Source organism: Schistocerca serialis, chromosome 5 (genome assembly GCF_023864345.2).
Source record: "Schistocerca serialis cubense isolate TAMUIC-IGC-003099 chromosome 5, iqSchSeri2.2, whole genome shotgun sequence".
NCBI classification, from domain to species: Eukaryota; Metazoa; Arthropoda; class Insecta; order Orthoptera; family Acrididae; genus Schistocerca; species Schistocerca serialis.
In genome coordinates this window covers 747535490-747562497 of record NC_064642.1, presented here as the reverse complement: position 1 = coordinate 747562497, position 27008 = coordinate 747535490, and the positions used below count along the sequence as shown (strand labels likewise).

General features: G+C 41.7%; 1 protein-coding gene across 2 annotated transcripts in view; it reads left to right on the top strand.

Moving 5' to 3' along the window:
• The window catches only part of LOC126481412 (inositol 1,4,5-triphosphate receptor associated 2-like), a 700219-nt gene that overhangs the window by 85325 nt on the left and 587886 nt on the right, over positions 1-27008 (top strand). For both annotated transcript variants that reach the window (XM_050105150.1, XM_050105149.1), the window contains exon 2: positions 24461-24593. In XM_050105150.1, the coding sequence (XP_049961107.1) occupies positions 24461-24593 (133 nt within the window). The remainder of the gene's footprint in view (positions 1-24460; positions 24594-27008) is intronic.

Here is a 27008-nt window from a genome sequence, read left to right as displayed (position 1 = left end):
ATGTGTAGATGTTGTCTGCAAAGTGTGTTGGAATAAATGCAGTAGTAACCAAACTAATATATTAAAACGACTTACTTGAAGCTGAAATTCTGCTGAGCGCCATTTTAAACGTAAGCTAGTTCTTCACGGACATAAATGTTGTAAGACGTGTATATTTCTATTGTCTATTGTCAAATTACAATTTATGAAAGATGTTTATATTTTATTAATAGGATTAAGTAGGAATAATTAATATTTGTCATGTTGGAAATAATTGTGGTAGCAGGGAACGTCTGCACCAAAGTATTGTTGGCAAGAGAGACCACAAATTGATATAATTTTAAAAAGGGCGGGAGAGACCGCGTATGGATACATTTTAAGAAAAGAGCGGGAAACACCGCGCACTGATACATTTTGTAATGGTAGCAGGGATTTTCTGCACCAGAAAGCATTGTTGGCAGGAGAGACCGCAGGTCTGAAGCGAGAGGTTGAGAGGAGCGGTGTGCCTGCCAGCCACTAGGTATGATTTACAAGAGATTATAAACGGATGTACAGAGACATCAGCTAACTATTATCATAACAGGAACTAATATTATTGAATTAATTTTTTGAGAAACTCGGGACTACTGAAGATATGTTTGCGCATTGCTAGTTGTAAGATTACTGTAAAAAGTAAGTCCCATTTGAACGTTTGTAAAATCATTTCATTCAGAATATAATTAACTTTTGCCAGCAATATTGCATTTCTAATTATAATCCATCCCAAAACCCATCAACGAAAAACTTTGCAAAATTTTATTGTTGTCAAGAAAAAGTTTAACTATGAATTACGTAACTTCAGTCAAATTAATTAAAGAATAACGTCAGCTTTGGTAATAAATACAGCCACTTATTATGAAAGCCCACTAGCAGCTAATAGAGTGTAGTAAAACAGAGTCAGTATATTCATGTCGCAGTTCGATGTAGCAGTCAGATGGCGATCCAGTAACAGTTCAAAAGGTAAGGAACAGTTTTGGGTTATTGCAGATAACGAGTGAGGGCCACACGACGACGACACATTCTATGTTTCGTCGAAATAATCCGAAAATCACTTAAAAAGCAGCAATTAAATTTGTATGCGAAGATTGAGAAAGAGAATAAATTTCAAAGGGAAGATTTCATTTGTTATTATTAAGCAAGAGATAGAAATCCTAAGGAAAGGTTAAATAGGTTATTGTAAAAGGGAAGGTTATGATTAACACAAGAGATATAGAGGTGACGGGAAGGTTTCAATGTCTATGACGTAATATCTCCCAAACTATGTGTTGTACGATGACAAGCATATAATTTTGCAGGTACTTTCAGTGGTGTATGTCCATGTTGTCTGCCAACTGTGTAGCAAATAGAGTCGGCGTTGAAGAAATAGTAAATTAAAACGATGTGTGGTATGCTGAAGTTTTATTCCATGAACAGCGAAAAATATTTTTCCTTGCGTCGGTTTGTAGGGGGTGGCGGCTAGGAAGAGTTCCGTAAATGTTTGAAATCAAGTGTAAAGTTTGCTGAAAGTCGCTAAGTGCTCTCATTCTCGAAGCACGGATGAATAAATTCCGGGTATTGGGCCACAGTCGGTTACGAAAATGGTTCAAATGGCTCTGAGCACTATGGGACTTAACATCTGAAGTCATCAGTCCCCTAGAACTTAGAACTACTTAAACCTAACTAACCTAAGGACATCACACACATCCATGTCCGAGGCAGGATTCGAACCTGCGACCGTAGCGGTCGCGCGGTTCCAGACTGTAGCGCCTAGAACCGATCGGCCACAACGGCCGGCACTGTCGGTTACGGTGTCGCAAGACAAACACACAGTTTCTGACTAATATGTCGCTTACTGTGTCAAACTTTTAACATAAGACTATACCTCTTAAAGAGTAGATTATTCAAATGGCGGCCAGGCGTCAGGAATGGGGCGGGGGTCTGATAAACATCATTCAAAATTAGTAAAAGATTTATCATAAGAGATTATAAAGTGCGATCATCCAATTTTGCAATAGGCAAACTTTCTGAATATACGCAAAGACTGTCGAAGATTAATAAATTTAAAATACACTGAATCCAAAAAATTCTTTAAGGATTTACTAACACGCCAACAGGACACTTAAAAAAACAGAATTGACTCTAATTTTAAGCTTACATATCCAGGAAAAAAACTATCAGTGCTAACATGGGGCGTGACTATCCTGATAAAGAGGACCAGCTGGCCGTCTAGAATCTTATACCACAATCTAAATCTGCAAACTGGATCCTGACTAACATGAAACCAAGAAGTACTTATAAATGCATCCCATTAACGTATTGGCTCTACATCTGAAAGCCCCTTTAATTAAGAAAACTTGGACAGTGCCGGATAATAAAATCTAAAAAAAAATATCTTTAACGAATTAAGAAACGGCCAATCACAAAAATTTGAACCTAGCCAGCGCCAGGAGAATTAACAAAATGGGCTACAGCCGTCCACGGCCCTGCAAAACAATTAGCCATCGGAGTGAAAGTCTTACACTAAATAAATCACAAAACATAAAAAACATCTATTTTAAAAGAAGGGAAATAAAACAAAAATATTACAATTATTGCTGCAGAAGCCCGTAACAAGGTTACGTAACGTAATTGTCTGCGGCGTGAGCTGATGCAGGTGGCGGTAGGCTCGGCGAAGACGGTGTCGACAGCCGATGCGCACTGGCGGTCGATCCGCAAGAGAACTGTGGGCCCAACAGGTTCGGTGTCCTCTGCGTCCGTCACAACACTGGCACAAACTAAGGCAGTGTCTAAGTTGCGGCACCACTAGCCCCTTCCACAACCTTCCGTCATCGGATTTCAGTCAGGAAAAAGAGTCCCCCAGTCAGGCAAAAGTCGACAGTTCTCTGCACAACGAGGCACCAATCATTTATACAATTTTTTAATATTTTTACCCAGTCAGATTTACAGCTGAGCATAAGAACCAACAATACGGCTTCTAGAACCACTCCTCAGGCATTACAGTCCCTTGATTCTGCCCAGCACCGGGAGGTAAGATACCGGAACAGCAAACAAACCGAGACACCACTAAATATCGCTTTCTCCTGACTTAGGCCCGTCTAATGTGCTTAACCAGTTCTAAGCCCACTGAGCCGACGCACGTCACGGTAATCTCATAATTCAAAAGCCAAAACACGTAACGAGTCAGAGTCTCAAAACACCAGACTCTCTGTACAGTAGTTGGTATAAACTGAATCCCCAAATGAGAGGAAAATGACTTGAACGTACAAGTGAAATAAATTGTGGCGCTCAGGGAACTCACAGGGCCAATACTGGTTACAGTAATGCGCATTGGACAATAAAGTAGGAGAAGAAGAACCGACGGCCTCGTACGAAATCCTAACGGTCAACGTGAACAAACGCGGTCCGCCCACACACAGCGTATCACTCCCAGCCGAGCCGAGTCCCACCTGATGCCGCAAATCACTCACCGCCGGTGACAGAAACCGCCTGGCCTGGAGAGCGCTCTCTATGCTACGACTGTTGATATTTTTAAAAATATCGGAAATCCGACGTATACATATTTTAAAAAAATATTATCGGCCGTCTACATATCGAAAAGAATTGTCGTTATATCTAAGAGAAAAATATCTCGTTACCTGCCTATAAAAATATCTGCTGCACATTGTAAATACACTGCCAGTTTTAGAGCTGTATACTTAAGAAAGTACGTCAACAATCCGGCAGCCTGCTTACCCTCTTAGAGCAAGAACTGAAGGGGAAAACGATGCACGTTAACGCTTAGCGAAAAGCACTTAGCTAACGATGGTAATTGCAGGCAAGTGGTACAATACAAGGTGTCCGATAGGTCTGGTTGAGTCACGTATCGGATTTGTCTGGAACACTTAATGTAAACTTCTCTGTTTTCTCATTTCTGCAAACGCCAGCAACCTTGCAGTGGTCGTGTCAAAATTGCGTGGTACAGCTAAACGTTGCAGTATCTGTTGGTTGCGCCGAGGGCCGGATTACGTCGGCTTTTCCCCTCACTCGTCTCCGCCCACCGCAAAGACTAGTCCTGTCATTTATATTTTTGTTTATCAGTTTCATCAATTGTTTTTGATGAATGCCTGTGTGAAGAAGTAGCACTCTAGTTGCGTTGAGAAATGCTTTCACACCGCCACCCCCTTCTTCTTTGTGCTCTCTATACTTGCTTCACACAGTAAAAGAGACATGATGAAAACTCAAAAAGCGATAAGACTCTATCACAGAGTGAAAGTAATATTATGTTCTACTGCAATTTCAAAAGAACGGCTTCAATTATTCATCGATAATTGCGAAAAAATATAATATAAAATAAAAATATATGTACCCAGTACAGCTATTCCGATATCGGTATGTCGGTGAAAAGATACAGCTGGCACGTACACTGAAGCGCCAAAGAAACTGGTAATATCGTGTGGGGCCCTAGAGAGCACGCAGAAGTGCCGCAACACGACGTCGGATGGACTAGACTAATGTCTACATCTACATCTACATCTGTACTCCGCGAGCCACCTTACGGTGTGTGGCGGAGGGTACTTATTGTACCACTATCTGATCCCCCCTTCCCTGTTCCATTCACGAATTGTGCGTGGGAAGAACGACTGCTTGTAAGTCTCCGTATTTGCTCTAATTTCTCGGATCTTTTCGTTGTGATCATTACGCGAGATATATGTGGGCGGTAGTAATATGTTGCCCATCTCTTCCCGGAATGTGCTCTCTCGTAATTTCGATAATAAACCTCTCCGTATTGCGTAACGCCTTTCTTGAAGTGTCCGCCACTGGAGCTTATTCAGCATCTCCGTAACGCTCTCGCGCTGACTAAATGTCCCCATGACGAATCGCGCTGCTTTTCGCTGGATCATGTCTATCTCTTCTATTAATCCAACCTGGTAAGGGTCCCATACTGATGAGCAATACTCAAGAATCGGACGAACAAGCGTTTTGTAAGCTACTTCTTTCGTCGATGAGTCACATTTTCTTAGAATTCTTCCTATGAATCTCAACCTGGCGCCTGCTTTTCCCACTATTTGTTTTTTGTGATCATTCCACTTCAGATCGCTCCGGATAGTAACTCCTAAGTATTTTACGGTCGTTACCGCTCCCAATGATTTACCACCTATGGCATAATCGTACTGGAATGGATTTCTGCCCCTATGTATGCGCATTATATTACATTTATCTACGTTTAGGGAAAGCTGCCAGCTGTCGCACCATGCATTAATCCTCTGCAGGTCCTCCTGGAGTACGTACGAGTCTTCTGATGTTGCTACTTTCTTGTAGACAACCGTGTCATCTGCAAATAGCCTCACGGAGCTACCGATGTTGTCAACTAAGTCATTTATGTATATTGTAAACAATAAAGGTCCTATCACGCTTCCCTGCGGTACTCCCGAAATTACCTCTACATCTGCAGATTTTGAACCGTTAAGAATGACATGTTGTGTTCTTTCTTCTAGGAAATCCTGAATCCAATCACAAACCTGGTCCGATATTCCGTAAGCTCGTATTTTTTTCACTAAACGTAAGTGCGGAACCGTATCAAATGCCTTCCTGAAGTCCAGGAATACGGCATCAATCTGCTCGCCAGTGTCTACGGCACTGTGAATTTCTTGGGCAAATAGGGCGAGCTGAGTTTCACATGATCTCTGTTTGCGGAATCCATGTTCGTTATGATGAAGGAGTTTTGTATTATCTAAGAACGTCATAATACGAGAACACAAAACATGTTCCATTATTCTACAACAGATTGACGTAAGCGAAATAGGCCTATAATTATTCGCATCTGATTTATGACCCTTCTTGAAAATGGGAACGACCTGCGCTTTCTTCCAGTCGCTAGGTACTTTACGTTCTTCCAGCGATCTACGATAAACTGCTGATAGAAAGGGGGCAAGTTCTTTAGCATAATCACTGTAGAATCTTAAGGGTATCTCGTCTGGTCCGGATGCTTTTCCGCTACTAAGTGATAGCAGTTGTTTTTCAATTCCGATATCGTTTATTTCAATATTTTCCATTTTGGCGTCCGTGCGACGGCTGAAGTCAGGGACCGTGTTACGATTTTCCGCAGTGAAACAGTTTCGGAACACTGAATTCAGTATTTCTGCCTTTCTTCGGTCGTCCTCTGTTTCGGTGCCACCGTGGTCAACGAGTGACTGAATAGGGGATTTAGATCCGCTTACCGATTTTACATATGACCAAAACTTTTTAGGGTTCTTGTTTAGATTGTTTGCCAATGTTTTATGTTCGAATTCGTTGAATGCTTCTCTCATTGCTCTCTTTACGCTCTTTTTCGCTTCGTTCAGCTTTTCCTTATCAGCTATGATTCGACTACTCTTAAACCTATGATGAAGCTTTCTTTGTTTCCGTAGTACCTTTCGTACATGATTGTTATACCACGGTGGATCTTTCCCCTCGCTTTGGACCTTAGTCGGTACGAACTTATCTAAGGCGTACTGGACGATGTTTCTGAATTTTTTCCATTTTTGTTCCACATCCTCTTCCTCAGAAATGAACGTTTGATGGTGGTCACTCAGATATTCTGCGATTTGTGCCCTATCACTCTTGTTAAGCAAATATATTTTCCTTCCTTTCTTGGCATTTCTTATTACACTTGTAGTCATTGATGCAACCACTGACTTATGATCACTGATACCCTCTTCTACATTCACGGAGTCGAAAAGTTCCGGTCTATTTGTTGCTATGAGGTCTAAAATGTTAGCTTCACGAGTTGGTTCTCTAACTATCTGCTCGAAGTAATTCTCGGACAAGGCAGTCAGGATAATGTCACAAGAGTCTCTGTCCCTGGCTCCAGTTCTGATTGTGTGACTATCCCGTTCTATACCTGGTAGATTTAAGTCTCCCCCTATTACAATAGTATGATCACGAAACTTCTTCACGACGTTCTGCAGGTTCTCTCTGAGGCGCTCAACTACTACGGTTGCTGATGCAGGTGGTCTATAGAAGCATCCGACTATCATATCTGACCCACCTTTGATACTTAACTTAACCCAGATTATTTCACATTCGCATGAAGTAGTGTTGGAGGGACCTGACACCGTGAATCCTGCAGGGCTGTCCATAAATCCGTAAGAGTATGAGGGGGTGGAGACCTTTTCCGAACAGCACGTTGCAAGGCATCCCAGATATGCTCAATAATGTTCATGTCTGGGGAGTTTGGTGGACAGTGGAAGTGTTTAAACGCAGAAGAGAGTTCCTGGAGCCACTCTGTAGCATTTCTGGGCGTGTAGAGTATCGCATTGTCCTGCTAGAATTAGCCAAGTCCGTCGGAATGCACAATGTATATGAATGGATGCAGGTGATCAGACAGGATGCTTACGTACGTGTCACATGTCAGAGTGTAATCTAGACGTATCACGGGTCCCATATCGTTCCAACTGCACACGCCCCACACCATTACAGAGTCTCCACCAGCTTGGACAGTCCCCTGCTGGCATGAAGAATCCATGGATTCATGAGGTTGTCTTCATACCCGTACACGTCCACCCGCTCTATACAATCTGAAACGGGACTCGACCGACCGGGCAACATGTTTCCAGTCATGAACAGTCCAGTGTCGGTGTTGACGCGCCCAGGCGAGGCTTAAAGCTTTGTGTCGTGCAGACCAAGGATACGCGAGTGGGTCTTCGGCTCCGAAAGCCCATATCGATGATGTTTCGTTGAATGGTTTGCACGCTGACACTTGGTGATGGCCCAGCATTGAAATCTGCAGCAATTTGCGGAAGGGCTCCACTTCTGTACCGTTGAACGATTCTCTTCTGTCGTCGTTGGTCTCGTTATTGCAGGACCTTTTTCGGGCCCCAGCGACGTTGGAGATTTCATGTTTCACCGGATTCCTGATATTCACGGTACCTCGTGAAATGGTCGTACGGGAAAATCTGCACTTCATCGCTATCTCGGAGATGCTGCGTCCCATTCCTCGTGCGCCGACTTTAGCACCACGTTCAAACTCACTTAAATCTTGATAACCTGCTGTTATAGCAGCAGCAAGCGATCTAACAACTGCGCCAGGCACTTGTTGTGTTATATAGGCGTTACCTACCGCAGCGCCGTATTCTACCTGTTTATATATCTCTGTATTTGAATACGCATGCCTGTACCAGTTTCTTTGGCATTTCAGTGTATATCGATATATTTTGTAAAAATATCGGCATTTTATCTACAGCCCTACTCTGTGGCGAGGCATTGATCTTTCTCTGGTGCGTACGGGGGAGATTTGAAAGAAGCAAGCCACCGTGACTCATTTATGACATTTGCAATTTTTAAATTCGATACGCGAAATACTTGAAATAAAAATTTTTGTTGCCCCTGGAAGTTGTTATATAGGCAACCTCCAAGTGATACTGCTTTGCAGGTTCCGGGATATTCACTTAGTAATGTAGATACTGATCACCACAAACTCAGATGACGTCGGAGAACAAGGCATGTCATTCCCCACAGCAATTCAGAATGCAAGATGCAACGTCAAACCGCGCAGAATTCTGTGCAATCTCGACCCTCTCTTGCCCAGACTATGATATACTGTACCAGAAGATTTAAAATTCGAGGAGAATATTGTTAAATCATGTAAAAAGAGAATAGTTGCTTTCAATCACATATATATTGTTTAATTTATGCACAAATAAAAAGTGTGAATTTTGAGTCCTCTCAGGACGTAATCATCGTATCTGTTTGAGTGAATGACGTAATAGCGCTATATGAATGAAAAACTTGGTAGAGACCATTTCAAAATTTCTGTTGTAATAGAGTCTTCTCAACTAGCTTTACAAGATTTCTCTGGTAGGCAGAGCTAACTCGTCTTCTTGCGTGTTTGACTATTTACGCTTATGTATTGGTTCTGGACAATTAAGAAACTGATCTAAATATTTCGCAAAACTTCGAAATTTTCATTGTTACATAAGCCAAACTGGTGAGCCTCGTCCCACGCCCCTCTGCTGGTAGGATTTGCATTTGAAGCACATATAACTGTTTCAATCTCACTTTCTCCTTCAAAGATGTACCGGAAGAGGTCCCACTTACCAGATCGTCTATAGAAAACACTTTCATACTAAACATCCTAGTTTTACCACTATCTAGCCTACAGCCTTTTTACTTAGAGAGCAGTAATCGAAAATAAATCGAATACATTAATATTACGTATATATATATATATATATATATTTAATTATGAATTTGGCCAGCTATGGACCGCATACAACTTAAGACTTATGGTGTTTCTTTTTCTTCCGTTCTTCCCAGTACTTCTTCATTTTCTCGCCAACTGCTCGTCTCTGCTCATTTCTCCACACTCTCTTGGGTCGAGGTTTTGGCGCATCTTCTTCATAGTTTGCGTTTTCTATAAGTAGCCTAAAGTTATTCCTGTCACGTATTATTTCTTCTGTGACACCTATTTTGTTGGCGTCTTTCTTTACTGCTTCTATCCATCCTACGGTGTTTTTCAGCTTACTAACGTAATTAAAAATTTTCTTTTTAATTCGTGTTTCTTCCATTCTTTTTAAATGTCCATAAAATTTTAGCCGTCTCTTCCTCATTGTATCTGTGATCTTTTCTGTATTTTTGTATAGGTCTTCATTTCTCCTTTTAATCCACCTGTTTTCCTTGTTTTTCTCAGGAGCTAGAATTTTTCTTAATATTTTTCTCTCTCTTTTTTCTAGTTCTCTTAATTCGCCTTTCTTATTCAATGTTAGGCACTCTGATCCATATGTTGCTTGTGTCCTAATAACTGAATTATAATGTTTAATCTTTGCTTGTATGGATATTGATTTCTTATTGTAGTAGTTTTGTGTTAATTTATATGCAAATTCCAACTTTTTTATTCTTTCTTTATTTGTTGTGTTATCCAGTCCATTGGCTTGGATCCACTCCCCCAGGTATTTGAATCTATCAACTCTTTTAATTTTTCCATACTTTGTTTTCATAAACTTTTCTGTATTATGTTTGTGTTCTATATACTCGGTTTTTTCGTAGGATATTTTTACCCCAGTCTTTTCAGCAATCTCGTGTAACATATCAAGCATAACTGTTGCGTCTGTTCGGTTTTCACTTATCAATGCCATATCATCCGCAAAGGCTAAACATTTTACTTCAAATTTGTTATTTCCTTGGCCCATGCTTATACCCTTTGCGCCTCTGTTTTTTAATGTGTTTTCCCATGTTTCTACTACTTTATCTAAAACCAATATATATAAACAACAAGAAAATAAACACACCATTACACATTATCTAGCAATATTTCGCAGTTAGTAGCAAATACGAAGAAGATATCAATATATAGAAGTACATTGAAATTTTTCACAAGTGAAACATAACCAAAGATTCCATGTCGAAAGCAAAAATGGAAGATTCATATGCATTACAAAACTATTTCTCGAAAGTTCGATCAGAAGAGCTACGACAGCAAATTTTATGAATGATAGGCCCTAAAACATAAAAGTATTCGAAAATTTGCAGATTTTTTTACAAAAGTTTTCAATGAACTAGAGTATTTCTCTCAGGGTGGCAAAGGCAATGGTAAATCCTAACAGATGATATATCAGCTTTATATTCTGCTTGTACTGAGTTAAAAGCTTCTGTTTATCTTGAAATGATAAGTTACTATTCTTCAGTGCTAAAATCAGTACGTCTGGCTTTGCACTCCGTTGAATTAGGTTTCTTAAAAGTATGTCTCCATGTACAAGTAGTAGTAAATATCTTGGAGCCTGTAACGAGAAATAGCCCCCTCGAATATTAGTCTAACTAGAAATGACCGTCTTCGTCTGCTAAAAGTGGAGGAAGTCTCAGACGTCTCCCCTGAATTCTCATTGAGGTAACTGCAACCAATAATATTTAGCTTTCTACCTGTATTAACTGAATATTGCACTCACGCCCGCAAGGAAGATTCCTAGAACTACAACATGTTGAGTATTCACACATCTGTCAAAATCAAAGGTGTTTTGCCTCTAAGTAATATATTCACTGTACACACTGCCCATGTCGCGGTAGGTTGCTATTTGTTAACCAAATGGTGGACACTGCACAACTATTCAACTCCTAATTGGCGCAAAAACCAACGAACGTACAAATAAGATAACACTACCAAATAGAACAAATAAATATGCATAAACAAATAAAAAGCGAATGAAAAATAAAGACTGAAAAACTTTGGTCTCATTTGCAGTAATAAAGACAGTGTCGGAAGTTAATAGGTTTGTATGACTCTTATGGTAAAGTTTTAATGAACGGAAAAAACTTTTAATTATAATCCTAATGTCACTGAAAAGGAAAAAAAATTGCAGTACAGTGTCATAATTTACGGTTACGTGAAATCAGTGACAATGAGAAGCTACCGTTGCTTCTGCAGCACGCCTTTGTGGCATTATTTGCAGAAATACTTCGCGAGAGTTGAGTTTTTATTTGAATGTTTTTCAAAGTCAGTCGCCACCTTGCTGGTGATGGCGATACGTCGACATCCAAGTCGTTGGTCCACAATCCTTCAACGTGCAGTCCAGTAATTATTGTAGTAGTCCCACTGTTCCTCTTCGTCGCAGTTGCCGGTTTCGAATGTAAAAGAAACACGCGATGTCTGTAGAAGTGTCTTAATTTGCGCATCTACATGCAGCGACGAAAGTAAGACACGCTTCATTCTATTAACGCATGACCTATTCGGGACATCATAACGTTTATTAGCCGTTACTAGTACCAATTTCAGTTTTATGTTTTCCGTTCGACTGCGATTCGGTGCGGTTTACAGTAAAGACGTCCGCAACAAGAATCCGAAGTCCGCAGTACGCATCACATAACCCGTATTGTGCACAAATGTCAATGTACAGTCAGTCACACCAGTCTCGCGACGTTGGGCACACCGTATATTCCCGATTAAGTTCTTACTATCAGTTAACGACGCTGAAACGCCGTACGGTATTTTTGTTTAATTTCGCTATCCTCGCTGTGCACTAAACAGTCTGTGGTGTCTGCAATCAAAACAGTGCGCTTACAACGTTCACGCAGTTTAGCAGTCTGCACATCATACCTTTCAAGATTAAGGTGTAAGTGGCAGTTCTGACTAATAAGCAACGCGACACGTATTAATTTCTTGTCCGCGGTACACATAGAAATTACAAAACATATGGACCATACAAACAGTTATTTTACATTACGCAAACAGAGACACAGTTGTACAAAGAAATAATCTTGCAAAACTCATTCTGAAATAACTCTTTCAATGTATCACGAAAATTAGACAGAAAATAAGGAAAAAGAAAGAACAGGAAAAGAAAAAAATCTGTATCATTCTGTAGTGTTACCTTCACAAGTAGCACAAGAAAAATTCTGTATCAGTGTTTGAAGACATAATTTACAACTGCTGAAGGTGTTTTAGACGAAATTGATGTGAGTGTTTCACTACCAAGACTTCCTACGAAACAAACCCACTGACCAAATCATCACTGTGACTCTCGAAACGAATGATGCACATCAGTTTTCAATCCACATAGAGATTTATTAATTTCTTCTTCGCAATACCGATTTTCATACGAACGTACAATTATATTTAGCTTATTAAAATCACATTCTCAACAACTGATAAACTCCTGCAAAAATTCCGTAAATTAACAACAAATATTTAAAAATTTGACATCGATAAATTATCAGAAGAAAAAGTGTGGTATAATATTGGCCGAGAGCATAAATACCTACAAGTCTGCCAATGACTGGTAAACATACAGAACTTTTCCATGGCATAAAAACGCTTTTCATTTCTTTTGCTTTGCTAGCAACTACACGTGCAATTGAATGATTGTTCATTACTCTGAATAAAAAACGTGGATGCGTTCTACAGTAATCTAAAACAGATTGAGTTGTGCATGTTAATAGAAATAAGGCACTAAAAAGTTTCGCTATGCAAGCCTGTAACAAATTTAGGTAACAACATTGACTGCTATTATTTACCTTCAAAGAAGATCAATTGTGATGTATTTTGTGTTCCATGGATACTCTATTCTTCATCTAATGTTGTTAAAAATACTGCCACGTAGAAAAAAGTGTAATTAGAGGAATGACGAACACTAACTTCACTTAACGAAGGTTTATTCAGCACTTTCACACACAAGAGCACGGAGCGAACTGCCTCCGGTCAGAACACATACAGTATATATACAGCTACAGAACAGTTCAGTACAATGATTCTTGACAGTTGTAGATACTTCTAAAATGTACTGGAACCGAATATAGAAATTAAAATTCTACAGTCCAGGTGAGTTTCGTTTAGTATCACATCCACTACACCACGGTGTTACTCAGCTTCTGCTATGACAATGCGAGTAATTAATGACTGCATTGTTTCGTATTGTAATTAGAAGCTTTCATTTGATGTGTTATAAACTCCACTGTTTGTATGAAATGTAAAATTCTGCTTCCAGCTTCACTCTATAAACGTGTGTTTGATACTTCTTTGTTACTGTACTGTTATTAATATTATACTGACAGTGCAGAAACGTTTGTTTGTCTTCTGTACATCCTTATGAACATAGAAATTAAAATTCCACAGTCCAGGTGAGTTTCGTTTAGTATTAGACTACACATTATATGTATATAGGTCCTATGAGCAAGTGTCTGGAAACGCATCGTTGCCACAGTAGATGGTGCAAGCGAATGAAAGTTCCTCTGACCACATGTTGTGTGTTCCTTGTGTGTTGTTGGCTGTGTGATTGACGCAGCATGTTGTAAACAGCACAGTGGTCTGTTATTCATATCGAGGGGTAGAATGGCTGTATCAAAGCAAGTACCCTCATAGACACCAACCACATCACACAACATTTCAAACCGTTTTTTGGGATTTGTGTGATCATGGGTCCTTTCAGTCAGTCAAACGTCCAGGTAGGAGACAGTGCGTACCCCAGATGTGGAGGACTGGGTTCTGCCTCGTCAGCACCATCTACCGTGACAATGATGCATTTCCGGTCACTTGTTCATAGGGCCTTTCTTCCTCCATTTGTAGTCAGGAACTCATACATTCAGCTATCAGTTTTATTAATATTGACACTACACACACACACACACACACACACACATATATATATATATTTACTCTTATAAATGTTTGAGCATCATAGGCTACACTTCCTTTTAATGTATGTGTTATATAAGTATATGTATGTAATATACAGACAGAGAAAGTCGCTGGCAAAAATCTAGAGAAGATTGTGACTGATTTATGACAAATTTCTACATGATGCTCTAATAAACGTTTGTATGCACATACACTACACATTTTTAAAACATGTATGGTATATAAGTATCTAAATCCGTACTAATATACGAAAATAAGTAATAGTTTAAAGCCCCCTGGGGCTCACATCCGTTTTGTGAGTCTGTAGTTGGCCATCAAGGCCTTGCAGCACTACATCCCTTTCTCTGCTGCAAGTTTAACTTCTTACTATTCTTTTTTCCTCCCTATCTTTCCATAGGTGGTCTCCTTGGTGCAGTTGTACTTGGATCTGATCTGTACTTTGGACACTTTTTCTTACCTCTCAGCCTTCTACAACTTTTTGTTATTAATTATGTGGTCCCCTTATTGGGTTTGAATTGCTAGTTCTTTTCTAAATCATGCAGATCGTGCAGGGAAGATTGCCCAGTTCGGCATGTATTCCACCTCTGTGCCTTCCTCTCTTTACATTCTCCTTTCTTGCAACAGTAGTATGCCCAAAACTCAGCATGGTAGTCATTCCATTGTGTGTTTGTGTGCGTGCGTGGGAGGGGATCATCAAATACCTGTATGGTGGTAGCCACTTGACCATGCAGGGATCACACTGTTGATCCCTGAGCTGGAAATTCCCCACACAAGCCAAGGAGTATGCAACCCTCATGGATAAGGCATAGGGACTCCGGCCAACAGTTTACTGGGCAGGTAACCGTTGCTGTGGCTCGGTGGTGCCCATGGGGATGACCAGTGTTCAGAGTGGATGGCACCAATGTGGAAGATTCGCACATGAAGCGAATTAAACATTGTTCTGCTGGTGGGTGCACTGCCCCAGCAGTCTCTTCTGAAGCTAACACATATTCAATGCACTGAGGTATGACTCCAAAATCTTCCCTTCCATGGCTATGCCATAGCTGAAGCATAGGGCTCAGAGACAAGATGACAAATACTTCCTTCAATACTTGATTTGTTCTATAATGGATAGGGATCCGTTTATGACTATAAAGCCTTTGCTATTCATTGAACGCCATGGACAGGTTTGGTGGAAGTGAGAGAGATTTAAAAAAGAAAAAATGATTCCATTCTGTTTAAAATGGCCTCCCTGACTCAATCATGGGTCCTGCTCACCTGCGACAAGCTGGGTGGAACTCCTGTCACTATAACCCCCGATAACAGTCTGGATATGGTTTAGAGTGTCATTTCCCACCGAGATATCCTTTTTCAGACTGATGACGTGCTGCTTGCTAATTTGGTGAGACGAAGAGTGCGTTTTGTCTGTCTTCAACATGGGTCATAAGGCAAGAGAGTGGATGTGGGACCATTCGTCCTTGCCTTTGAAGGTGACTCTTTGCCTGAGAAGATCAAGAAGATGATGGCGTACTGCTGCGATGTCAAGCTGTATATCCCCCCCCCCCCCCCCCCCATTTTATGCTACAAATGCATGCAATTTATACACATTTCTTCTCATTGCATTGCCAGACATGTCTGTAGCGATTGCGGTTGTCAGTTACATTCGAACACCCATTGTACATCTCCCTCCATCTGTGGGAAGCACCATTTCCCCTTTTCATCAGATTACACTGAACTCAAGCGTGAAAAGAAATCCAGGAATACAAGGTCGTTGCCTGCTGCTTCATCCAGTGCCAGTTGGTGGCTGAAGGAGCCACAGGTTGCAAGTCATAGGACTTTGCATTCCTACTCCGTCCCAGAATCTGGGGCAGAACATCCGTTGCACAAGTCTAAATCGTCTAAGGACAAGGAGAAGTCCTCCAAACAAAGGGAGGTTCTGATGGCCCTTGTGCTGCCATATTCTGGTTCTGTATTCAAGGCAGTGTTCGTGGTGGCCCTTACAGTGCCGTACCCCCCCCCCCCCCCTCCCATCAAGCACCCAGATTCGGAACAAATGTCTATTGATGGTGTATGTTCACAACCAGTGGCACTGAGGCATGACCTATCCCCATTGTCACTTAGCGCCCATACAAGTTCCAATGGAACTGCAGCGGTTTTTTCTATCACTTGGCTGACCTATGACCTCGCCTGTGCACTTATTTTTTGTATCACTGTCCAGGAAACTTATTCCCCTGCAATGCGGACCCACTACCCTCTACAGCTATTGTTTTAAGAATCGCACTGACTACGAAAGAGAATCTGCTGGTGTTTGCACATACATTCTGGACTCTGTCTGCAGCAGACATATGCCACTCAACATGACTTTGGAGGCTGTGGCTGTTCGTGTCTGAATCATCTCTGGAATTTACCATTTGTAATGAGTATTTGCCTCCTGATGCTGAGGTGTCCCAGAATACATTGTCGGTACCGTTTCGGCCGGCCGTGGTGGCCGAGCAGTTGTAGGCGTTTCAGTACGGAACCGCGCGACTGCTACGGTCCCAGGTTCGAATCCTGCCTTGGGCATGGATGTGTGTGATGTCCTTAGGTTAGTTAGGTTAAAGTAGAAGTTCTAGGGGACTGACGACCTTAGATGTTAAGTCCCATAGTACTCAGAGCCATTTGTACTGTTTCCTCTGCTTCCTCCTCCATTCCTAATATTGGGTGGCTTCAATACCTACAACCCTTTGTGGGGTGGAACTACAACCACTGGTCATCACAGTGAGCCTCACTATTGTTCTCTGCAAGTTGGTCATACGTATGGTGAGCTGACAGCTCCGTTAGTACTTTGAGTCTTGGGGTCTTCTGGCTCCATCCCAGGAAGTTTTTCTCCTGGGCCCTTTTACTCATGTTTATTTGGTATGCCTAGGGTTATTCTGTCATCTTTTGCCTAGCATCAACCAACCTCTTATCGCCGTCTTCTTTGACTTGCATAGGGCTTATGACGCAGGGCCAACTCTCAATTTTTGTCTGGATTTTCTTGTCTCGCCTTACTTTCCAAATTCAAGCTGGGGATTCCCATAGCACTCCCCAAACACAAGAGAACAGGGTCCCACATGGCTCTGAATTGTGTCCCTTTTTCTAGTGGCTATCTCCAGTGCCTATCAATGGTCTAGCTGCAGCTGAAGGGTCTACAGTGTCACCCTCCATGTATGCTGATGACTTTTGTATCTACTACTGCCCCTCAGTTGTGGGTGTTGCTGAACACCGACTACAAGGTGCCAATCCTGGGCTCCCACCAGTACGTTGCAGTTTTTTGCCACCCAAGACATGTGTCATTCACTTCTGTCAGCATTGTACTGTCCATCCTCAACCAGAACTTTATCTCGATGAGTAAATGTTCAATGTGGTGGAGTCTTACCATTTTTTGGGACTGATCTTTGATACCTGTTTGATCTGGCTGCCCATCTTCGCCAACTTAAGCGAATGTGCTAGTCACAACTTAATACTTTTCGCCGCCTCACTCCACATTTATGGCTCTATGAAGTTCTTGATTAGGGGTACGGTGTATGGCTCTGTGTTGCCTTCAGTATTGCATATGCTGGACCTGATACACCATTGCAGGCTCTGACTTGCAACAGGTGCCCTTTGGACCAGCCCTGTGACAGCTTACTCGTTGAGGCCGTCCCTTCTGTACAGATGAAGCACCAACAACTGCTGCTCACCTGTGCAGTACACATTCGTTACTCCCCAGAATACCTGGGAGATCTATTGCCCACAACAGAGCCCAAGGTCTGGAGTCACAATTGCAGTTCACATACAATGTCTCTGCTTTTAACTCCATCTTACCCACTGTTGGCCCTTGTCAGAGAGAAATCGTGTCTGCCCTCATGGTGTGCACCACATCCTCAGATCAGCCTCAACTTCTCCTTATGGCTTTCCATCGCCTGTTCCTGGACGTCCTCGATGTATTACCACGCTCGGACATAGTATACACTTATGGCTCTATGGTCGATAGATGAACTGGTTTAGCCTATAGACGTGCAAGATGCAGTGAACTACGCTCCCTGCTGGACGGATACAGAAGCAGTGTGTTCACTACAGAATTAATGATCATTGCTTGAGCCCTGAGGCATCTTCGTTCTTGCACTGGAGAGTCGTTCTTAATCCGCAGTGACTCCTTGAGAAATCTTCAGGCTGTCGACCAGTGCTACCCTCAACTCCCATTGATAGTGACAACCCAGGACTTCCACCACAGTAAATGGTCAGTCATCTTTGTATGGAACCCTGGACACGTTGAGATCCCAGGAATTGAACATGCCAAGTTGGCTAAAAGAATGTCAACTTTGGAGATGGGGGTATTGGAACTGCAACTTCGGTTGAGAGCACACTGTCAGTTTTTTAAGGCTTAGAATGCGCATTGGCGTGCCCTAGTTTCTCCAGATAGACTGAAAACTGTAAAGGCAGTCTTCCCTTTCTACTTCTCTCAGAGATCTGCTATCCTCTGTTGGCTTCAGATTGCCGCACTTGGTTGAATCACAGCCACATCGTCCGACATGAGCATCCACCCTACTGCTAGCGTGGTGGCCATCTCACAGTAGCCCACATCTTACTGGACTGGCCTCATTAGGCCTCCTTATGACGAAACTTTAAACTGCCTCTCACACTACCTCTGGTGCTAGCGGAAGACGCCAGAGCGGCTAATTTGGCTTTACGTTTTACCCATGCAAGTGATTTTTCCTCCTCTCTGTGATGTACTTGCCGACTTATTCGTAAAAAAAAAAAAAAAAGATAATTACAGTTGTCTTACTCCTTAAGGATAAATTCCCTACATAATTCTGTCGGTGGAATTTCACATTGACAGCAGCGCAGAAGCAATTTTTCGACAATAGTTACGTAATATTAAGGAACCCGCCACAGAATGTGAGTGGAATGTGGTAGTAAATCCCACAGAAGTCGATAACATCATATGATGAAGTAAAAAGAATTTTTGCTGACTCGTATTATCTAAACACAACATATACGACAATTATCTTTGGGACAACGTAATTTAACAGCTGCGTGTAGAAATTATGAAGTTTTAGACACAAACGGACCTAATAATTACAAAACAAATTTATGAACCCCGCAAACGTGTCCCATTTCAAGAAGAGAAAATAACGGAGGACTATTGGGTCGATATCATTTAGACAGATGTAGGGCAGCAGCGATATGAGAGGCGAGAGAGAGCGAATACTTTAGGAAGGCCACTTGACTCTGAGATAACAGCGTGGGACTCTGCTGTCATTAATGGACAGAGCAGGGCTACAGTACTGTGATAAATAAAATGCGCAAAGACACAACACGAGCTCACAGTGGTAGTTACGTTAAACAACGACTTACGAATGTGTGGTGATGCTACAAAGTCTTCCATACAGCGTTACATGTTCACAATGCTACACCCATACCACGACCAGTAACTGTGTGTGCCAGCCCAGCAGTGAGATTATGTGATCTGCAATAGTTTGTTACATGGTGTTACTTTCTGTTTTAATTAAAAGAGGTTTGTGCCTCGGGTTCACAATAAGATGTTCTTCAGTCCATAAAGTTAATATGGGACGGGATAATGTAGTCCTAAAACATGTTACGTTAAATAAATCACGTATTTTACACGTCTGATGCATAATGTTACAAAAACTAGCCAGTCTTTTTCATTTATGGCATTACTGAGATGGATCTCCCAGCAATAATTTCAGAACTTAATGTTAAAATGTCTTGTTTCTGCGGTGACATTTCACCTAAGCTGCTAACGGAATTGAGAGAACAATTGTTGAACTCGCTGACACATCTAATAAATATCCTCCACTGCCATGGAGAATTCCATGATTTTTTAAAATCACTAAAATCGTACTGGTGTATAAGAAGAGAATAAAAACTGATATGAGAAACTGTAGGCCAATATCATTAACTTCAGAGCTTGGGAAATTATTAGAGAAAACGATATTAAATCAATTTGAGGCTTTTTCATCAAACATAATCTATTTAACAATCTCCAACATGGTTTTAGAAAAGGAAGACCTACTGTAAAGGGAGAAGTAATTTTTATACATGAAATATTATAGAAGCTACATGAAGGAGACAAGGTAACAGGCACCTTCCTTGATATGAGTAAATCTTTTGATACTGTGAATCATACAACTCTATTCCATAAATTAGAAGCATATGGGATGAGAGGAGTAGCCTTACAACTACTTACTTTCCATTTGAAAGACAAGAAAAAGTGTGTAAGCTAACTTATAAAAGGAATGAACAGTTGCTAACAGCCGAATCACCCACAAGATACTTCAATGTGGTGTGTCCCAAGGAAGTGTACTGGGGCCTTTTCTGTTCCTAGTTTACGTTAACGATTTGGCTTGGCTCTGAGCACTATGGAACTTAACTTCTGAGGTCATCAGTCCCCCAGAACTTAGAACTACTTAAACCTAGCTAACCTAAGGACATCACACACATCCATACCCGAGGCAGGATTCGAACCTGCGACCGTAGCTGTCTCGCGGTTCCAGACTGTAGCGCCTAGAACCGCTCGGCCACCCTGGCCGGCCGTTAACGATTTAATTGAAACACAAAAAAAGGTACTAAGAGTGGTAGCTAAGGAAAAGAGAGCCTTGTAGAGAAATCTTCCACTCTATGTACATCCTGCAGGCAATAATGTTTGTGAAACAAAATCCAGAATATAATGCAACAAACAGTAATGTGCATAGGTACAATACACGGATACACAAGGAGGGAAAATTTGCACAGAAATGCTAGTTAAAAAAAAAAAAGAGGCTGCAGACTGTAGTCGACATACAATAGGAACCATGTTTTGTAATAGACTATAATCTGACATTAATACAGCTAATTTAAACAGTTTAAAGAATAAACTTAAGCATTTATTAATAGAGAAAAGCTGTCATTCAGTAGAAGATTTCAAGCTATAATATTCTTTTGTAAAACAGTGAATATAGCATAAGTTTGTTTTCGCAGTACAAAATTGATAATTTCTGATCTTCACACACAATATAAATGTATGTATTTACATTTCAAGTTGTTCAAGTAGTAAAACCTCTCTGTAAAACAGTGTATATAGCATATGTTTCTTTTTTTTTTTTTTTTTTTTTTTTTAAAAGAATTTCTGACCTTCACTATTTATATCAATGTGTGCACATGCGTATGTTTGTATGTGGGAACTAAAATCTATGGCACTGTCCGAAGACTGATTGTTATATGGACAGTAAAGAAACAAATAAACAAAATAATATTACAAGTACTGTCAATGAGATAATGTAGTTCTTTCTGATGCAACCGCCATATGGTAATAGGAAAAAGTCCACATTTTTACCATTCTTTCATTAACTATTTGTTATTTTTGCAGATTTTTCCTTGTAATCATTGTGTTCCACCAAGTACCAAACCCCCTTGAATACCCAAAGTTTGTAGTACACGCTTTTATTCTGGCATTCAACTTGGAGGCCAGCCAGTTCGAGTAGTGGTGCTGGGTGAAATTGGTCAACCAGGGGAAGAGAGGTGGTTGTATACAATTCCAGATCACAGAAGCTGCTCCAGTGCCTGGACAAAATTGCAAACATCTCCACTGTGAAACTTCCTAGCAGATTAAAACTGTGCTAGACTCGAACTCGGTACCTTTGCCTTTCGCGGGTAAGTGCTCTACCATCTGAGCTAGCCAAGCACGACTCACGCCCCGCCCTCACATCTTTAGTTCTGCCAGTACCTCGTCTCCTACCTACCAAATTTTACAGAAGCTCTCCTGCGAACCTTGCAAAACTAGCACTTCTGAAAGAAAGGATATTGCAGAGACATGGCTTAGCCACAGCCTGGGGGATGTCTCCACAGTGTCTCATGAAGTGAGGGCATGTGACACTGCTGGCGGTGATCCATCTTCTGGATGGGGTGCTGACGGTGATCCATCTTCCGGATGGGGATGTTAAAGTTTGGCGACCCACTCGGTGCTATTTGAGAGGAGTAGGCTATGTGCAAGCACAGGGTTTCACACTACACCTTCTCTCATCATCTTGATGCAACATAACACTCGCTCACACTTCACAAGAACACATAAGACAAAACTCTCCCATACCCTCAAGGACTGGGGCCATTATGCATGATGGAAGAAAACCCTTTCTGACTCTGAAGCCGAACCTGACCCTTGGGGGTTGGGGGGCAGCAGGTAAAATTTAATTTGATTTGCTATTAATTTCGTAAGTTGAAATGTTTGGTAGTCATGTGCGACTTTTGGATACCATAACTTTTTACAATGACCCGGAAACTGCTTATGTGAAAAGCCAGCAAGTGATGGAGAACGTATTGTTTGTAGTCTTCAGCTTACAGCTCCACCATTCAGGTCGTCGAAACTGAAACAAAGAGTTCTAACAAGGGAACCTTCCCATCGCACCCCCCCTCAGATTTAGTTATAAGTTGGCACAGTGGATAGGCCTTGAAAAACTGAACACAGATCGATCGAGAAAACAGGAAGAAGTTGTGTGGAGCTATGAAAAAAATAAGCAAAATATTCAAACTGAGTTGTCCATGCACAAGATAGGGAACATCAACGATAATAAGAGCTCCGGAGCGCCGTGGCCCCGTGGTTAGCGTGAACAGCTGCGGAACGAGAGGTCCTTGGTTCAAGTCTTCCCTCGAGTGAAAAGTTTAATTTTTTATTTTCAGACAGTTATTATCTGTCCGTCCATCCGTCCGATGCGAGGCAACTCGCCGTAGTATGGGGACGCTACACCTAAACAAACATCGAAACACACGACGTCAGTCGACTACAGCGCAAAAACGTTAAAAACATATGTTTTGACAGAGCACAGGGAAAACTGTGCGACTGTGAAACTGTTGCATTCATTTGTTGCAGTTCATGTTTTCATCACTTTTATGGGAGTAATTATCACATCCACAAGAAAACCTAAATCGGGCAAGGTAGAAGAATCTTTTTACCCATTCGCCAAGTGTACAAGTTAGGTGGATCGACAACATAAGTAGTTCTAAGTTCTAGGGGACTTATGACCTAAGATATTGAGTCCCATAGTGCTCAGAGCCATTTGAACCAAAACGAAACATGGGTGTGCCAGTCAGTTATTACTCCAATTAGGTTCGCTGTTACACAGTTTCACAAGATGTATCATGCGATCGATAAACCATGAACTCGTCATTAATGCCATCCGAAGCTTAAGCGGACACACACGCGGGCAGAACTACGGCACATCCTAAAATGGAGCGTAACGCATTTCCGTATGACTGACAACGACCAAGCAACTTCCTGAGTTTCTCTGCCTCGTGATGATTGGGTGTTGTGTGAGGTCCTTAGGTTAGTTAGGTTTAAGTAGTTCTAGGTTCTAGGGGGCTGATGACCATAGATGTTAAGTCCCATAGTGCTCAGAGCCAACTTCCTGAGTGCAGGACACTTCGATCTTTACGTATTCTCGGTAAGGATGGCGAAGGAACCACTCAGTCCAAAACTGCTTCCAGCGCGATCAGCAGTGCGCTTCCAGCACCCTTCTTGAGTATAAAATTATTTACACCGTTTTTAGCTGAAGACCTACAGGATTTACAATTTTTCTGTAAGTAAATCTATGCTCTGTTTCTAGTGTATAAAATTCTCAGCCTGCTAAGTGTTAAACTTTAATCTGCAGAATTTTTCAGGGGTAGATAATGGCTTCTGAACTGTCTCTTTGCAGTTTTTGTACCTTTATCGGTTTACAATATCATAGTGAAAGGTGGTACAGCTGCAGTATTGCTAGTATCAAATACAGTGCTGTCATTTTAGCTTTGTGTCTTACATACGAAGTTTGGTTAACCTTACTCGTCGCCTCAGTTTTTGGCACAAAAATTGGTTTTCGCTTAATGATTCAAAAAGTAAACAAGGTAGCTTCATAAAACCTGTACAGAATGTTTTTATAACCAACTGAACCCTATTGTAAAAGAACAACTTAGTAAGTTTAATATTAGCAGGTTCAAAATTTCGAAACTTTATGTCTGAAGGAACTAATTATCAGATCATGCTGAGACTCGAAACCTTTGACATTGGCTTAGTTCTGCATACATTTAAACGTTTAATTGTATATAAGATTATTAAGCAATCTCTTTGTCTATTCACTGCATGTATTGGGTGCTGCCGTCTCGATCTTTGCCGAGTGGCGGAAAAAAATTGGTTTCTTTCTCGCCGCACTAGACTTATCGATGAGTGCTTGCTTCCCCACAAGGTCTCCCAGCCAACAATGCCACACGACATTGCTTTTTCACCAAAGATCAACAGAGATTATTTCTATAAAGGATTTTTTCGTCGTATGATTTAGAAAATGTGTTATCAGTTCACTAGTTTGATAGAACGAGTCCGTTGGTGCGGGCCTCCGACCGTTACTACAATGGCTGCTGCCCTCTCTGTTGTCGCAGGGGGAGTACCTCGTTCGGCAGCTCCAGCGTCAGCGTGAGCACCACAGGCAGCGGTGACGCAGAGGGGGAAGCGGAGGCAGAGGCGGAGGTGGACGCAGAGGCAGGAGTGGCTGACGTCACTAGCCCCGACCAGGTGAGTGACTGCTGTCCATGGAGGTAGAATAAGGGGAGATTGCGCTACAGACTCACGCTGTACTTTGTTTTGAAGCCAGTGAGCGGGGCCTGCCGACATCTTGGATCCCCCAAAACAGTAGCAGACGAGTATTTACAATTGCTTCTTGTTCGTTATTTCTGTCGTGTACACGCGATATTTGTTTTATATAGTAAATGTTACACTGTTTTAGTGAACAACACAGCATAAGGAACGCAACTTCAAACGTTTTTCTGGTCTTAAATGCGCATTCGATACCGTAATACGACATGAAAATACGACGCTTCTGGCCTCAGTGCTGAAATTCCTGTTTGTTTCTACACTTCGAATAACCGAGAAGAGAAGTATGTGCTATGAAAAGTGTGCTTTCGTAATCAATTTCTATTCACTTTCATTGTGTTTGTGTCGATAATTCATAAAGCCAGAACTCCAAAAGCAATGATTGATAGTTTAGAGGCACCGATTTGTATTCATTGCATTTTCAAGTCAAATGCAAATTTTAAATGTTTAAGTTTGCAAGAAACTTACCTTATTTCCTTTGGTGTCCCATAGATGTGTGCAGGGATGATATAAACAAGCCAGCTGCCATGTCAACAAAGTGAAAGTTTTGTTAAATTGCGAAGGAAAAGAACTGAATTTAAGATTGTCAGGCCCATTGCAGTTTACACATCTGCTCTGTTTTTAAATTGTTCCTACCAAGTGACATTCAGTGTGGCAAATAACAGCAATTTACAGGGTAACACGACAACGCAGTGATTAATATAATGATCTAAATAGCCTGGACTTAGGTAGGGAACTTTGCTTTAACATATATGTAACCCCCTTTAAGTACTTATAATTTAACCACTGTAACAGGTGTTCCACACATTTTACTGAAGATTTAATTAACTACACGTAGTTACATTACTTTTATATTAAATTATTGCACTTTAAAACATTAGTATCCATGTCCAGGATATATCTTGCCAAGACTTCTCAGTTACTTAGGAATAAGCGCAAGAATGGACAAAAACCATGAATCGAGTGGCAAGCTACAACACATTCGTGAAGAAACACGAAGCCAAACAATGAAAACCAAGTGTATTACTCACCTCCAGAGAGCTCTTCGCGTTGAGTTGATAGGAAATCAAAGTCAAATCACAGAAATAAAACCATACTGTAAAACTTTACAGTGCATAAGAATTTCAAGCATATATAAGAAAATAGCGCTTAAATAAATCCACTTACGAATGAAATGTGATTCGTTTAACCTTTAGACTACAATCAGAACGATTAGTACGCCCGTAAGCGACGCAAGCCGGCATTTTTTATCGAAACACTTCACGACTACACGGAATCAAACCACCAGAAGCGAATGTTTTGGGGTAGCTAACATGGCGGATCTTCAGTTGGGTCGGCTTCAAGTTTGTGACGTCATGACAACTCTTATTTTTACCTCCATGGTGCTGTCTCAGGTCCACTTCTGTCTTTGCCACAGAATACTATACGCCGTTCTAGAAACGAGTTGATGAATGGAAATACAGTGAGGAGTCAAAACATTATGACCACTACCCTCTGCGAGATTGAACGTCGCCTGGTGGCACTGCGGATACGTATGTGGTAAGCCAAGTGCCACTGAGGTGACAAAAGCCATCGAATATCTCCTTATATAGTGTCGGACCTCCTATGGCCTGGCGTAGTGCAGCAGCTGGAAGAGGCATCGACTCACCGAGTCGTTGCAAATCCCCTGCACACGTATTGAGCGACGCTGCCTCTAAAGCTATCTACACTCGTGGAAATTGAAATAAGAACACCGTGAATTCATTGTCCCAGGAAGGGGAAACTTTATTGACACATTCCTGGGGTGAGATACATCACATGATCACACTGACAGAACCACAGGCACATAGACACAGGCAACAGAGCATGCACAATGTCGGCACTAGTACAGTGTATATCCACCTTTCGCAGCAATGCAGGCTGCTATTCTCCCATGGAGACGATCGTAGAGATGCTGGATGTAGTCCTGTGGAACGGCTTGCCATGCCATTTCCACCTGGCACCTCAGTTGGACCAGCGTTCGTGCTGGACGTGCAGACCGCGTGAGACGACGCTTCATCCAGTCCCAAACATGCTCAATGGGGGACAGATCCGGAGATCTTGCTGGCCAGGGTAGTTGACTTACACCTTCTAGAGCACGTTGGGTGGCACGGGATACATGCGGACGTGCATTGTCCTGTTGGAACAGCAAGTTCCCTTGCCGGTCTAGGAATGGTAGAACGATGGGTTCGATGACGGTTTGGATGTACCGTGCACTATTCAGTGTCCCCTCGACGATCACCAGTGGTGTACGGCCAGTGTAGGAGATCGCTCCCCACACCATGATGCCGGGTGTTGGCCCTGTGTGCCTCGGTCGTA